Source organism: Cherax quadricarinatus, chromosome 2 (genome assembly GCF_038502225.1).
Source record: "Cherax quadricarinatus isolate ZL_2023a chromosome 2, ASM3850222v1, whole genome shotgun sequence".
Taxonomy (NCBI): domain Eukaryota; kingdom Metazoa; phylum Arthropoda; class Malacostraca; order Decapoda; family Parastacidae; genus Cherax; species Cherax quadricarinatus.
In genome coordinates this window covers 29,252,127-29,266,615 of record NC_091293.1, presented here as the reverse complement: position 1 = coordinate 29,266,615, position 14,489 = coordinate 29,252,127, and the positions used below count along the sequence as shown (strand labels likewise).

The following is a 14,489-nucleotide window of genomic DNA, read 5'->3' as shown; positions in this document are numbered from 1 at the left end:
TTTGGGAGAGGGGTGGGATTAAATTATGGGGAATCAAATTCAAAATGGGAATTGACACAGTTACTTTTTGCTGATGATACTGTGCTTATGGGAGATTCTAAAGAAAAATTGCAAAGGTTAGTGGATGAGTTTGGGAATGTGTGTAAAGGTAGAAAGTTGAAAGTGAACATAGAAAAGAGTAAGGTGATGAGGGTGTCAAATGATTTAGATAAAGAAAAATTGGATATCAAATTGGGGAGGAGGAGTATGGAAGAAGTGAATGTTTTCAGATACTTGGGAGTTGACGTGTCGGCGGATGGATTTATGAAGGATGAGGTTAATCATAGAATTGATGAGGGAAAAAAGGTGAGTGGTGCGTTGAGGTATATGTGGAGTCAAAAAACGTTATCTATGGAGGCAAAGAAGGGAATGTATGAAAGTATAGTAGTACCAACACTCTTATATGGGTGTGAAGCTTGGGTGGTAAATGCAGCAGCGAGGAGACGGTTGGAGGCAGCGGAGATGTCCTGTTTAAGGGCAATGTGTGGTGTAAATATTATGCAGAAAATTCGGAGTGTGGAAATTAGGAGAAGGTGTGGAGTTAATAAAAGTATTAGTCAGAGGGCAGAAGAGGGGTTGTTGAGGTGGTTTGGTCATTTAGAGAGAATAGATCACAGTAGAATGACATGGAAAGCATATAAATCTATAGGGGAAGGAAGGCGGGGTAGGGGTCGTCCTCGAAAGGGTTGGAGAGAGGGGGTAAAGGAGGTTTTGTGGGTAAGGGGCTTGGACTTCCAGCAAGCGTGCGTGAGCGTGTTAGATAGGAGTGAATGGAGACGAATGGTACTTGGGACCTGACGATCTGTTGGAGTGTGAGCAGGGTAATATTTAGTGAAGGGATTCAGGGAAACCGGTTATTTTCATATAGTCGGACTTGAGTCCTGGAAATGGGAAGTACAATGCCTGCACTTTAAAGGAGGGGTTTGGGATATTGGCAGTTTGGAGGGATATGTTGTGTATCTTTATATGTTTATGCTTCTAGACTGTTGTATTCTGAGCACCTCTGCAAAAACAGTGATAATGTGCGAGTGTGGTGAAAGTGTTGAATGATGATGAAAGTATTTTCTTTTTGGGGATTTTCTTTCTTTTTTGGGTCACCCTGCCTCGGTGGGAGACGGCCGACTTGTTGAAAAAAAAAAAAAATATATATATATATATATATATATATATATATATATATATATATATATATATATATATATATATATGTGTGTGTGTGTGTGTGTGTGTGTATGTATTATTTACAATCTCAGTGGCATTGATTTCAGCAAATGGTCCTATCTGCTTCATGTCTGGGGCGCCACAAGACAGTAACTTTAACAAGCATATAGTCTTGTTCAAGAGAGATACTCAGAGAAGCAGCGACATTTTCATATACCTGTTTTCCTTTTACTAACAGTAACCTCCTCCACTGATCGAATTTAGTCGCCTTCCATTTCCCAGGCGCTGTATGACATCTACAAGTTCAGTAATCCCCAACTAACATACTAATAATTATCGCAGTCACCTGCATAACCACCATTACTACTCCTCAAACTGGAAAAGGAAACTGGACACTGTTTCGGTCAGTTTTGAACCACCATCAGTGCCGTGCAGTTTCCATCTCACATTCGTGATCTCGCTGTGATTTACCCCAGGAGAGGTAATGCGATTTTATTTGTCATTATCCCTACCATACATATCATACAATTCCAATAAGTCGTACTGTATGTCATTTATATGCTACTTCTCTGACTGCACCATGGTATGTCAACCCACGGGATGTCTTCACTAACTCTTTTACTAACAAGTGTTTAGCATAACCTACTTCCACTAGTGGCTCCAGCTTACCTGTGACTTCATCTCCAAGTTGCTACGCCTCACCTTCCAGTATGTAAGTTTCTGGTCGCATGCTTCCGCTTTAAGCTAAGAGGCTGATCATCTTCCAACTAGGAAGATGAACTGATTACTTCAGACTGCCTCTCCACTCTGTCTGCTTCATCTTCCATCAACACTTATATCATCATTCGACTGATGAAGCCTGCTGCGCAGGCGAAATGTTTCATCATTATAGATTCCTAGTATTTTACACGTGTCTCACTCATTCCTCTACCCATGATGAGCCCCGAGATGACATTACCATCGCAACCACCACAATAATCTTCTCTGTGACATTCAGTACTCACCCCAACCACAATTATCTTCGTCATCGCATATACAACCACCATCTTCTCAATTACCAATCACTACCGCTGCCTCTCTACAACTACAACTCAAAAATGACCCCTACAGCCAATATCGCCACAACAACCATATAACAACAATCATTATCACTACCCTCCCCCCTTTCCCTCCAGAGCTACACGCCAAAATACGCTTCTCCACTACTGTTAAAACCACCACTGCCACTATAATAACCACCACCACCATCATTTTTACGACAATCTGTACCCCTATTACCAGTTTCGCCCCTACCACCACTACCATCACAACTATTACCAGTGAAGCTACTCCATACCTCCCCACAATCACCCTCACCACCACCACCATTAGGACAATCCCTGGAACTATTATCAGTATCACCACCCCCCACATCTCCCACCACCATCACTACCACAATTACTACCACCATCGTTTTAAGGTACGCGGCTACCAGTCACCTCAGGAGTTTAGACCGGAAGTTGTGTTGGCCTGGCCGCCAAGGTGAGACTGGAGGTGAGGTTATTGATCTGCGACATCTGTCTCTCCCCTCACCCCTCTCCCCTCACCCTTCTCCTCTCACCCCTCTCCCCTCACCCCCTCCACCTCCCCCTGATGCTTTCCCCTCCCCTCAACACACCCACACTTGTCCCAACCTAACCAGCACCCTCCCACCCTCTCCCACCAGCTATTTCCCTCTCGTTTTCCCCTCCCTCCTCTCCTCTCCCCTCTTTTCCACCTCACCGTGTTGCGCATAGTTCCCCTCCTCTTCCCCTCTCTTTCCGTCCCCTCAACTTCCTCTCTCCTTCCCCATACCATCTTGTCACCATATCCGTGTCAATCTCATTCACCGCTTCATTCCCCTCTCCTCCTTTCCCCTCCCCTTCCCTCCCCTCACCTCTACCCCTCACTGCAAGTCCTGGGGTGCTGCGTAGTTCCTTGGTAAGACCATTCGACTCGTAATCGCAGGGCCCTGGGGTTCGATTTCCCGGTGTGGAGAAAGATATGGTCAAATTTCCATATACTCCTGCTGCCTCGGACCACCGAGCAGCAGAAATTAGATACATGTGTGATAGTTGACTGTCGTGGCAGGCATCCAGTAACACTCCTCCAGTATGTGTGCAAGAAACTCCAGTACCTGCTGGAATGTTATATACTGTAGGAAACACTCAATTGGCGTGTAAGAGTCGTCACCAAAATTAACTATCACCAGTCACTACCATCACCAATCACCACCTTCACACATTACCACCATCAACCATCACCCATGACCACAATCACTTCCATCACCTATTACCACCATCACTAATCACCACCATCAACCACCATCATCAATCATCACCATCACCCTTCACCACCATCACTCATCACCACCACCATCCATCACCACTATCATCACCACCACCACCCATCACCACTATCATCATCCACCACCACCATCACCCATTACCACCATCACCACCATCACCCATCACCACAATCACCACCATCATTACCATCACCCATCACCACAATCACCATAAACACCACCATGACTCATCATCGCCATCACTATAATAACCCATCACCACGATCATCATAATCACCACCATCACTCATCACCACCATTCCCCATCGCCACCATCACCCTTCACCACTATAAACCATCACCACCATCACTATCATCACTCCTCACCATCATTTCCCCTCATCACCATCACCCCTCACCACCATCACTCGTCACATCCATCACCCCTCACCAGCATCACCCTTTATCACCATCACCCCTCATCACCATAACCCCACACCACCACCTTTCATTACACCTTTAACCTTTTCTCACACCCTCTACGACCTTTAATCACATTCTCTCTCTCTCTCTCTCTCTCTCTCTCTCTCTCTCTCTCTCTCTCTCTCTCTCTCTCTCTCTCTCTCTCTCTCTCTCTCTCTCTCTCTCTCTCTCTCGCGTCTTTCACAACAACTCAGCCAATTTCAAGAACAGGAAAAATTAAACGTTCATAGATCAGGAACTTCCGTCATGTCCAGCAGACAACTGATACTTTGTGTTGCTTCTCCCATCCTCTCCATCCTACAAACTCCCACGCATCCTACATGATCTTTTACTTTCTACAGCATCCTCTCCATCCTACAAACTCCCACGCATCCTACATGATCTTTTACTTTCTACAGCATCCTCTCCATCCTACAAACTCCCACGCATCCTACATGATCTTTTACTTTCTACAGCATCCTCTCCATCCTACAAACTCCCACGCATCCTACATGATCGTTTACGTCCTACAGCATCCTCTCCATCCTACAAACTCCCACGCATCCTACATGATCTTTCACTTTCTACAGCAGCCTCTCCATCCTACAAACTCTCACGCATCCTACATGATCTTTCACTTTCTACAGCATCCTCTCCATCCTACAAACTCACGCATCCTACATGATCTTTCATTTTCTACAGCATCCTCTCCATCCTACAAACTCTCACGCATCCTACATGATCGTTCACGTCCTACAGCATCTTCTCCATCCTACAAACTCCCACGCATCCTACATGATCGTTTACGTCCTACAGCATCCTCTCCATCCTACAAACTCCCACGCATCCTACATGATCGTTTACGTCCTACAGCATCCTCTCCATCCTACAAACTCCCACGCATCCTACATGATCGTTCACATCCTACAGCATCCTCTCCATCCTACAAACTCCCACGCATCCTACATGATCGTTCACGTCCTACAGCATCCTCTCCATCCTACAAACTCCCACGCATCCTACATGATCTTTCACTTTCTACAGCATCCTCTCCATCCTACAAACTTCCACGCATCCTACATGATCGTTCACGTCCTACAGCATTCTCTCCATCCTACAAACTCCCACGCATCCTACATGATCGTTCACGTCCTACAGCATCCTCTCCATCCTACAAACTCCCACGCATCCTACATGATCTTTCACTTTCTACAGCAGCCTCTCCATCCTACAAACTCTCACGCATCCTACATGATCTTTCACTTTCTACAACATCCTCTCCATCCTACAAACTTCCACGCATCCTACATGATCGTTCACGTCCTACAGCATCTTCTCCATCCTACAAACTCCCACGCATCCTACATGATCGTTCACGTCCTACAGCATCCTCTCCATCCTACAAACTCCCACGCATCCTACATGATCTTTCACTTTCTACAGCATCCTCTCCATCCTACAAACTTCCACGCATCCTACATGATCTTTCACTTTCTACAGTATCCTCTCCATCCAACAAACTCTCACGCATCCTACATGATCTTTCACTTTCTACAGTATCCTCTCCATCCTACAAACTCTCACGCATCCTACATGATCTTTCACTTTCTACAGCATCCTCTCCATCCTACAAACTCTCACGCATCCTACATGATCTTTCACTTTCTACAGCATCTTCTCCATCCTACAAACTCTCACGCATCCTACATGATCTTTCACTTTCTACAGCATCCTCTCCATCCTACAAACTCTCACGCATCCTACATGATCTTTCATTTTCTACAGCATCCTCTCCTTCCTACAAAGTCATTCGCTTTCTACAGGGTCTTGAGATTCTTTCACAGTTCTATGCTTCACACAAGGTTCCTCGCTGCGTACAGGGTCTTACGATTCATGCAGGGTCCTGCTTTATTTTTTAATTTGTTAATGTCGACGTTAGTAATGTTTACTGATCTCATCAAGTTCCGGGTACACTGGAAGGATGTGCTGGAGGTTCCCTAGTAACTTTGCTGGATATGAGGGAGTTTTCCCTTCAATCCAGTCGGATAACGGAGGCTCCCTGGTAACCCAGTCTTATGTGCCGGAAGCTTCCTGGTAACCCAGCCAAATGGCGGAAGTTTCCTGGGTCCCCCTGCCGGATGTCGGAAGTTTCCTGGTTACCCAGCCGGAAGTGTCTGAACGCTGGGGAAATGGTGAAGAAAAATGTCGAAACAATATCTCTTGCTTTAACTCCACGTTATTTTTTTTTAACCTCCTCGCGATGTGGCAACTTCTCTCCTCTCTCTCATCTCTCTCTCTCTCTCTCTCTCTCTCTCTCTCTCTCTCTCTCTCTCTCTCTCTCTCTCTCTCTCTCTCTCTCTCTCTCTCTCTCTCTCTCTGTCTCTCACTTTTTTTTTTTTTTTTTTTTTTTTACACAGGGTTTGACAAGGTTAAGGATCCCTAGCTTTATTGACTGCTATTTACAGGTTAAGGATTCCTAACTTTATTGGCAAGCTAAGAGCTGTTACCTACATCAGCTCATTTGAAAGCATTTTTATTGTTATGAGACATACAAGTAGGGAACAGAATGAAGTTGGAGCCATCTGTGGGCCAGCATTTTCATTTGATCAACTGACTTTATCTCGTTGACATCATTATGCTGTACGAATGTGTTCCATACCCGAGTCATCCTGGGTATGTATGATCTCAGAAGGAGTGATGTTCTGGAGAAGGGTACAGCCAGAGTGAAGTTGCTGCTTTCTGCCCGTCTTGTGGCATAAAAGCTTGTTTCACGCTGTCCTCGAAGTGGATCCAAGTGTGGTATTTTGAAAATATTGGCCTTGTACATAACAGTAAGGCCACCCACATCCCTCCTATGTTGAAGGCTCTGCTGAAATGACAGATCTATCCAGGATGGGTCCAGGCGAGAGATGAGACGTCTTGCTCTGTTCTCTACTCTGTCAAGCAGTCGCAGATGAGAGGGGGGGGGCAGGCAAACCAAGAAAGTGGAGCATACTCAAGGTGTGAGCGTACTTGTGCCTCGTACAGGATCTTGCAACCCCTACTGTCAAGCAGATGCGAGATACGGCGAAGTGCTGTAAGCTTCCTGGCTGCCTTGTTTGCAAGATTTACAACATGGTTCTTCATGGTTACTTTGGAGTCAAATTTCACCCCAAGGATATCAACTTCTTCTCCAGGTGCCAACATCCTCCCATTCATCCTTACTACTGCACCAGCATTACCATCATGGTGCCTAGAGACGATCATCATTTGTGTTTTCTCAGGTGCAAATGTTACTTGCCATCTATTTCCCCAAGCTGATATAGCTCTCAGCTGGTGATTGATGTAGCTTAGAGCAGCTGGCATTTCTTCTCTTGGATAAGTGAATGTCAGTGTACAGTCGTCTGTATATGCATGTGATTCTGGGATGAGATGAAGAAGGTCGTTGAAGTAGACATTCCATAACAATGGACCCAGCACGCTTCCTTGTGGAACACTTGCCCCAATAGGATGCCTTGCTGATTCCGTTCCATTGAGGACTACACTTAGAGATCTACCATGAAGGTAATCACTGAGGAGACATAGCGTAGAGCCTGCAATTCCCAGTGCTTGAAGTTTTGCTAAGAGGCCCTGGTGCCACACCCGGTCGAAAGCGCCAGCAATGTCCAGTGCTACCACACAGCTGACTTTGGATTCATCCAGTGACTGGTGCCACTTAGTGGAGAGGTTTAACAACAGATCAGCAGCAGAGTAACCTTTCCTGAAGCCATATTGACGATCACAAAGTAGTGAGTGGTAGTCAAAAAACTCTGTCATTTGTCTTGAGATTATTGTCTCAAGGATCTTACCAGTGATTGACAGGAGTGACACTGGTCTGTAGTTGCTGATTTCTGCTCTGCTCTTCTTTTTGTGAACAGGGACTACATTTGCCTCTTTCCATAGAGAAGGCCATTTACACTGTACTAGGCAGTGCTGGAAGATGCGAGTTAGAGGTGCTGCTAGCTGGTCTGCACATCTTCTCAACAATCTTGGGCTCAACTTGTCTGGGCCCACAGCCTTTTCTTGGTCAAGCGATTTAAGAAGGAAATGCACCTCCTCCTGCCTTATTGTCACCACTGACAGTTTTGACACAGTTCTTGCAGCTAGCCAAGGAGGGTCCCTTGCTGGATCAGGAACTTGCATTTTGGTAGCAAAGTGTTCAGCAAAGAGGTCCGCCTTCTCTTGACTGCTAGTAGAGGTGGTCCTATCCTGTCGATTTAGAGGTGGAATAAGTTCATCAGGCAGATAACCTTGTCTGTCCTTGACCAGGGATCACCAGGTTTTGGAGCCTACCCTACCTGATGCTAACTTTCTTTTAGTGTCCACCTCCCATTTAGCAATGGCCCACTTTTGAACATCACCCATATGCCTACAGGCTTGCATGTGCAAGTTCCTGTTATAGGTGGTAGGATGTCTCTTATACCTTCGCCATGCTTTGTACTTAGCAGTAGCAGCCTCTCTACAACGAAAGCCAAACCAAGGCTGATCTGTAGGCTTCGTCACATATTGCCGGTGAGGAATGTGTTCTTGTTGTAGATTAAGGATGTGTCCAGTGAAGGCTTTCACTTGGTTGTCAACATCCCCTTGGAGAAGAGCATTCCAGTCGGTGGTGGCGAGCTCAGAGCAAAGGGCTGGCCAATTACCTCTTTCCCATAGCCAGGTTGTGCGTGTGGACTCCTCACCTCGTTCTGTTGGGATCTTAAGTGTGGTAAAAACAGCCTTGTGGTCAGACAATCCAACGTAGCCGAGGGGTTCTCTCTCTCTCTTTCTCTCTCTCTCTCTCTCTCTCTCTCTCTCTCTCTCTCTCTCTCTCTCTCTCTCTCTCTCTCTCTCTCTCTCTCTCTCTTTTCTCTCTCTCTCTCTCTCTCTCTTTTATTTTTTTTTATTTACACAGGGTTTGACAAGGTTAAGGATCCCTAGCTTTATTGACAGCTATTTACAGGTTAAGGATTCCTAACTTTATTGGCAAGCTAAGAGCTGTTACCTACATCAGCTCATTTGAAAGAATTTTTATTGTTATGAGACATACAAGTAGGAAACAGGATGAAGTTGGAGCCATCTGTGGGCCAGCATTTTCATTTGATCAACTGACTTTATCTCGTTGACATCATCATGCTGTACGAATGTGTTCCATACTCTAGTCATCCTGGGTATGTATGATCTCAGATGGAGTGATGTTCTGGAGAAGGGTACAGCCAGAGTGAAGTTGCTGCTTTCTGCCCGTCTTGTAGCATAAAAACTTGTTTCACGCTGTCCTCGAAGTGGATCCAAGTGTGGTATTTTGACAATATTGGCCTTGTACATAACAGTAAGGCCACCCACATCCCTCCTATGTTGAAGGCTCTGCTGAAATGACAGATCTATCCAGGATGGGTCCAGGCGAGAGATGAGACGTCTTGCTCTGTTCTCTACTCTGTCAAGCAGTCGCAGATGAGAGGGGGGGGGGCAGGCAAACCAAGAAAGTGGAGCATACTCAAGGTGCGAGCGTACTTGTGCCTTGTACAGGATCTTGCAACCCCTACTGTCAAGCAGATGGGAGATACGGCGAAGTGCTGTAAGCTTCCTGGCTGCCTTGTTTGCAAGATTTACAACATGGTTCTTCATGGTTAGTTTGGAGTCAAATTTCACCCCAAGGATATCAACTTCTTATCCAGGTGCCAACATCCTCCCATTCATCCTTACTACTGCACCAGCATTACCATCATGGTGCCTTTCTCTCTCTCTCTTTTACACAGGGTTTGACAAGGTTAGATTAAGGATCCCTAGCTTTATTGACAAGCTATTTACAAGTTAAGTATTCATAACATTATTGACAAGCTAAGAGCTGTTACCTACATCAGCTCCTTTGAAAGCATTTTAATTGTTATGAAACATACAAGTAGGGAACAGGATGAAGTTCGAGCCATCTGTGGCTCTCTCTCTTTCTCTCTCTCTCTCTCTCTCTCTCTCTCTCTCTCTCTCTCTCTCTCTCTCTCTCTCTCTCTCTCTCTCTCTCTCTCTCTCCTCTCTCTCTCTCTCTCTCTCTCTCTCTCTCTCTCTCTCTCTCTCTCTCTCTCTCTCTCTCTCTCTATCTCTCTCTCTCTCTCTCTCTCTCTCTCTCTGTACCTTCAAGCGTGTAATGATAGAGCAGTGGCAACAGATCTTGCACGACGCAGTCATCGTTTCTCCCATGCACTGGCGAGCAGGTCTCCCTCAGGTAACGCACCAGGTCCACTGCTACCTGATTCTGCGCCTCGCGGTACCTGCTCACTACCTCAGGCCTTAGCACGGAGTGAACGGCACTCCGTAGACGACGCCACTCGGGTCCGTTCCTGGAGGAGTAGCAGAAGGGTACTTAGAGTAAGTAGTATGTTTGCCGGTCTTGTCCCAGCCCGGGCCTTTTCCTGATAGGCCTTTAGAGACAACAGATACTAAAGCATACAACACGGATAGAAAGAGGGGATGGAGGAGACTAGTCTGTCAGACATATATGCTGCTCTGAAACCAGGCAGTTATTCAGTGAAAAATGCAGCATAGTACTAACTTGGTTATTTAACCCACACATTGAATAGTTCACACAACAAATATGAACATCATCAATAAAAAAAACTTATCTTACATTCGATGGAAAATATACTGAAGTTTTATCAAGCAAACTGTCCCAAAGTCAAAACAAAACAAGAATACCCAGTTAGTCTCACACCCCAAGACCTAACCCCCCTCACCCCCCCCCCCCCAAAAAAAAAAGTAGGATTCTTTGCTAAAAGGTGAACCCAAATCTACATTATCCTCAAATGCCATGTTGACAATTCCTGTTGAAAGAGGAGGCTCAGAAAAATGTCCTATCTGCCACTGCATAATTATTTGTTGTGTGTGGTCCAAATGATCACCCCAAGGCAGACAGAGCAGAGCGCTGCAGTCAGAGGCGATCTCTGAATCCAGCACATCTTTTTATTACCCGGAAGCCCTAACAATAATGTCTTCAAGTCTTTGTGCTGAACGTGGAGACTGGTATGCCACCCATGAATGTTTTCAGGACCACTGGATGCACTAGACTCCACTAGAGAATCCACTGCCAGAGCATACAGTACTTTGTGAGTCAGAATAAACTTTGACTTAGAGCACATCACACCCACCAATCTGCACGAAACTGTTATATTTATTTGAAGCTCTAATTACGTGTGGGTCATTCACTTCGACGAGTGGTGGAGACGAGTCTCCATCTGTTTAACAAACCAGAGTGGGATAGCCATGCTGGCTTAACTAGTTAACTGAATTGCTAGCTCACTCCTAGCTAATTTATTAAATGCTCTAGTTTCTGAGGAAGCTCTGTTTCATGCTTCCTTCCCTCTGGTATACATACATACAAAGATATGCATATGTAGTGCCGAATAGGAAAAACTTGTGATTTTGCCTTTAGCAACGCTCTCCTTGCGGAATAAGGCAAACAAAAATTTGTGTATGCAATAATATCGCAAAAATCATTCTGAACCTAACGAAGAAAATATATTTAATTATGTTTGTTTATTATTAAATTATTGAAAACTTATCTAAAATATTTTTAGAGGGATTAGGCTAAATTAAATTGCGCTTGTTATAAAAAGTTTAGGTAAGTTTTCTAAGGTTCTTTTGATGCAAAATTATTCATTTTTACATTAACAAAAATAAAAAAAAATATATCTTTAAACGTATAAAAGAAAATTTTAGAAAGGACTACATTTTAAATGAGTTCTTGCTAATTGATTAGTTATATGTATTCGGCAAGACACAAACACACACACACACACACACACACACACACACACACACCAGCGGATGGATTAACGAATAAATATGAAGAAAGGCAAGAAAGAATCAATAAGTCCCCAGACATCATAGCAGTTACAGAAACAAAACTCACGGAGACAATAACAGATGCAGTCTTCCCACCAGGATACCAGATCATGAGGAAAGATAGAAGGGGCAGAGGGGGAGGATGGGTTGCTCTGCTCGTAAAAAAACGATGGAAATTCGAGAAAATGGGAGGCATAGACGAGACAGGAGAAAGGGACTACATATTAGGTATACTTCAGTCTGGAGAGCACAAGGTGGTCATTGCAGTGATGTATAATCCACCACAGAACTGCAGGAGGCCAAGAGAGGAATGTGAAGAGAGCAACAGAGCAATGGTGGACACACTTGCTGAGGTGGCAAGAAGAGCTCACTCCAGCAGAGCAAAGTTGCTGGTTATGGGGGATTTCAACCACAGGGAGATTGACTGGGAAAACCTGGAGCCACATGGGGGTCCCGAAACATGGAGAGCCAAGATGTTGGATGTGGTGCTGGAAAACCTCATGCACCAACATGTTAAGGACACTACCAGAGTGAGAGGGGAGGATGAACCAGCAAGATTGGACCTTGTGTTCACCCTTGGCAGTTCAGACATTGAGGACATCACATATGAGAGTCCCCTAGGAGCTAGTGGCCACGTGGTTCTGTGCTTTGAATGCATAGTAGAGTTGCAAGTGGAGAGAGTAACAGGAGTTGAATGGGAAAAGCAGACTATAAAAGAGGGGACTACATAGGGTTAAGGAACTTCCTGCAGGAGGTTCCGTGACACAGAGAACTGGCAGGAAAGCCAGTAAATGAAATGATGGAATATGTAACAACAAAATGCAAGGAGGCAGTGGAAAGGTTTATTCCCAAGGGCAACAGAAACAATGGGAAGACCAGAACGAGCCCCTGGTTTACCCGACGGTGTAAGGAGGCAAAAACAAAGTGCAATAGAGAATGGAAAAAGTACAGAAGGCAGAGAACACATGAAAATAGGAAGATTAGTCGCAGAGCCAGGAACGAGTATGCACAGGTAAGGTGGGAGGCCCAGCGACAGTATGAAAATAACATAGCATCGAAAATCAAGACTGACCCGAAACTGTTGTATAGCCACATCAGGAGGAAGACAACAGTCAAAGACCAGGTCATCAGACTGAGGACAGAAGGTGGAGAACTCACAAGAAATAATCAGGAGGTATGTGAGGAGCTAAACAGGAGATTTAAGGAAGTTTTTACAGTAGAGACAGGAAGGGCTCTGGGAAGACAGCACAGAAGGGAACATCAAAAGGGAATATACCAACAAGTGTTGGATGACATACGAACAACCGAGGAGGAGGTGAAGAAGCTCTTAAGTGACCTCGATACCTCAAAGGCGATGGGACCGGACATCTCCCCGTGAGTCCTTAGAGAAGGAGCAGAGATGCTGTGCATGCCCCTAACCAAAATCTTCAACACATCCCTTGAAACTGGGCAACTACCTGAGAAATGGAAGACAGCAAATGTAGTCCCCATATTTAAGAAAGGAAACAGAAATGAGGCACTAAACGACAGACCTATGTCTCTGACATGTATTGTATGCAAAGTCATGGAGAAGATTATCAGGAGGAGAGTGGTGGAACACCTGGAATGGAACAAGATTATAAATGAAAACCAGCATGGGCTCATGGAAGGCAAATCCTGTGTCACAAACCTTCTGGAGTTTTATGACAAGGTAACAAAAGTAAGACACGAGAGAGAGGGGTGGGTTGACTGCATTTTCCTAGACTGCAGGAAGGCCTTTGACAGAGTTCCCCACAAGAGATTAGTGCAGAGGCTGGAGGATCAGGCGCATATAACAGGGAGGGCACTGCAATGGATCAGGGAATACCTGACATGGAGGTAACAACGAGTCATGGTACGTGAAGAGGTATCACAGTGGGCGCCTGTGAGGAGCGGGGTCCCACAGGGGTCAGTTCTAGGACCAGTGCTATTTTTGATATATGCGAACGACATGATGGAAGGAATAGACTCTGAAGTGCCCCTATTGGCAGATGATGTGAAGCTGATGAGAAGAATTAAATCGGATGAGGATGAGGCAGGACTGCAAAGAGACCTGGACAGGCTGGACATGTGGTCCAAAAACTGGCATCTCAAATTCAACCCTGCCAAATGCAAAGTCATGAAGATTGGGGTGGGCAAAGAAAACCGCAGACAGAGTATAGGTTAGATGGACAAAGACTACAGACCTCACACAGGGAGAAAGACCTTGGGGTGACCATAACACCGAGCACATCACCGGAGGCACACATCAACCAAATAACTGCTGCAGCATACGGGCGCCTGGCAAACCTGAGAATAGCGTTCCGATACCTTAATAAGAAATCGTTCAAGACACTGTACACTGTGTATGTTAGGCCTATACTGGAGTATGCAGCACCAGTCTGGAACCCACACCTAGTCAAGCACGTCAAGAAGTTAGAGAAAGTACAAAGGTTTGCAACAAGGCTAGTTCCAGTGTTCAGGGGAATGTCGTACGAGGAAAGGTTGAGGGAAATTGGACTGACGACACTGGAGGACAGAAAGGTCAGGGGAGACATGATAACGACATACAAGATACTGCGGGGAATAGACAAGGTGGACAGAGATAGGATGTTCCAGAGAGAGGACACAGAAACAAGGGGTCACAACTGGAAGCTGAAGACTCAGACAAGTTACAGGGACGTTAGGAAGTATT

The 14,489-nt window shown here is 45.3% G+C and overlaps 1 protein-coding gene across 2 annotated transcripts in view; it reads right to left on the bottom strand.

Moving 5' to 3' along the window:
• The window catches only part of LOC128691116 (cytochrome P450 302a1, mitochondrial), a 335,719-nt gene that overhangs the window by 123,234 nt on the left and 197,996 nt on the right, over positions 1-14,489 (bottom strand). For both annotated transcript variants that reach the window (XM_070089509.1, XM_053780095.2), the window contains exon 5: positions 10,091-10,296. In XM_070089509.1, the coding sequence (XP_069945610.1) occupies positions 10,091-10,296 (206 nt within the window). The remainder of the gene's footprint in view (positions 1-10,090; positions 10,297-14,489) is intronic.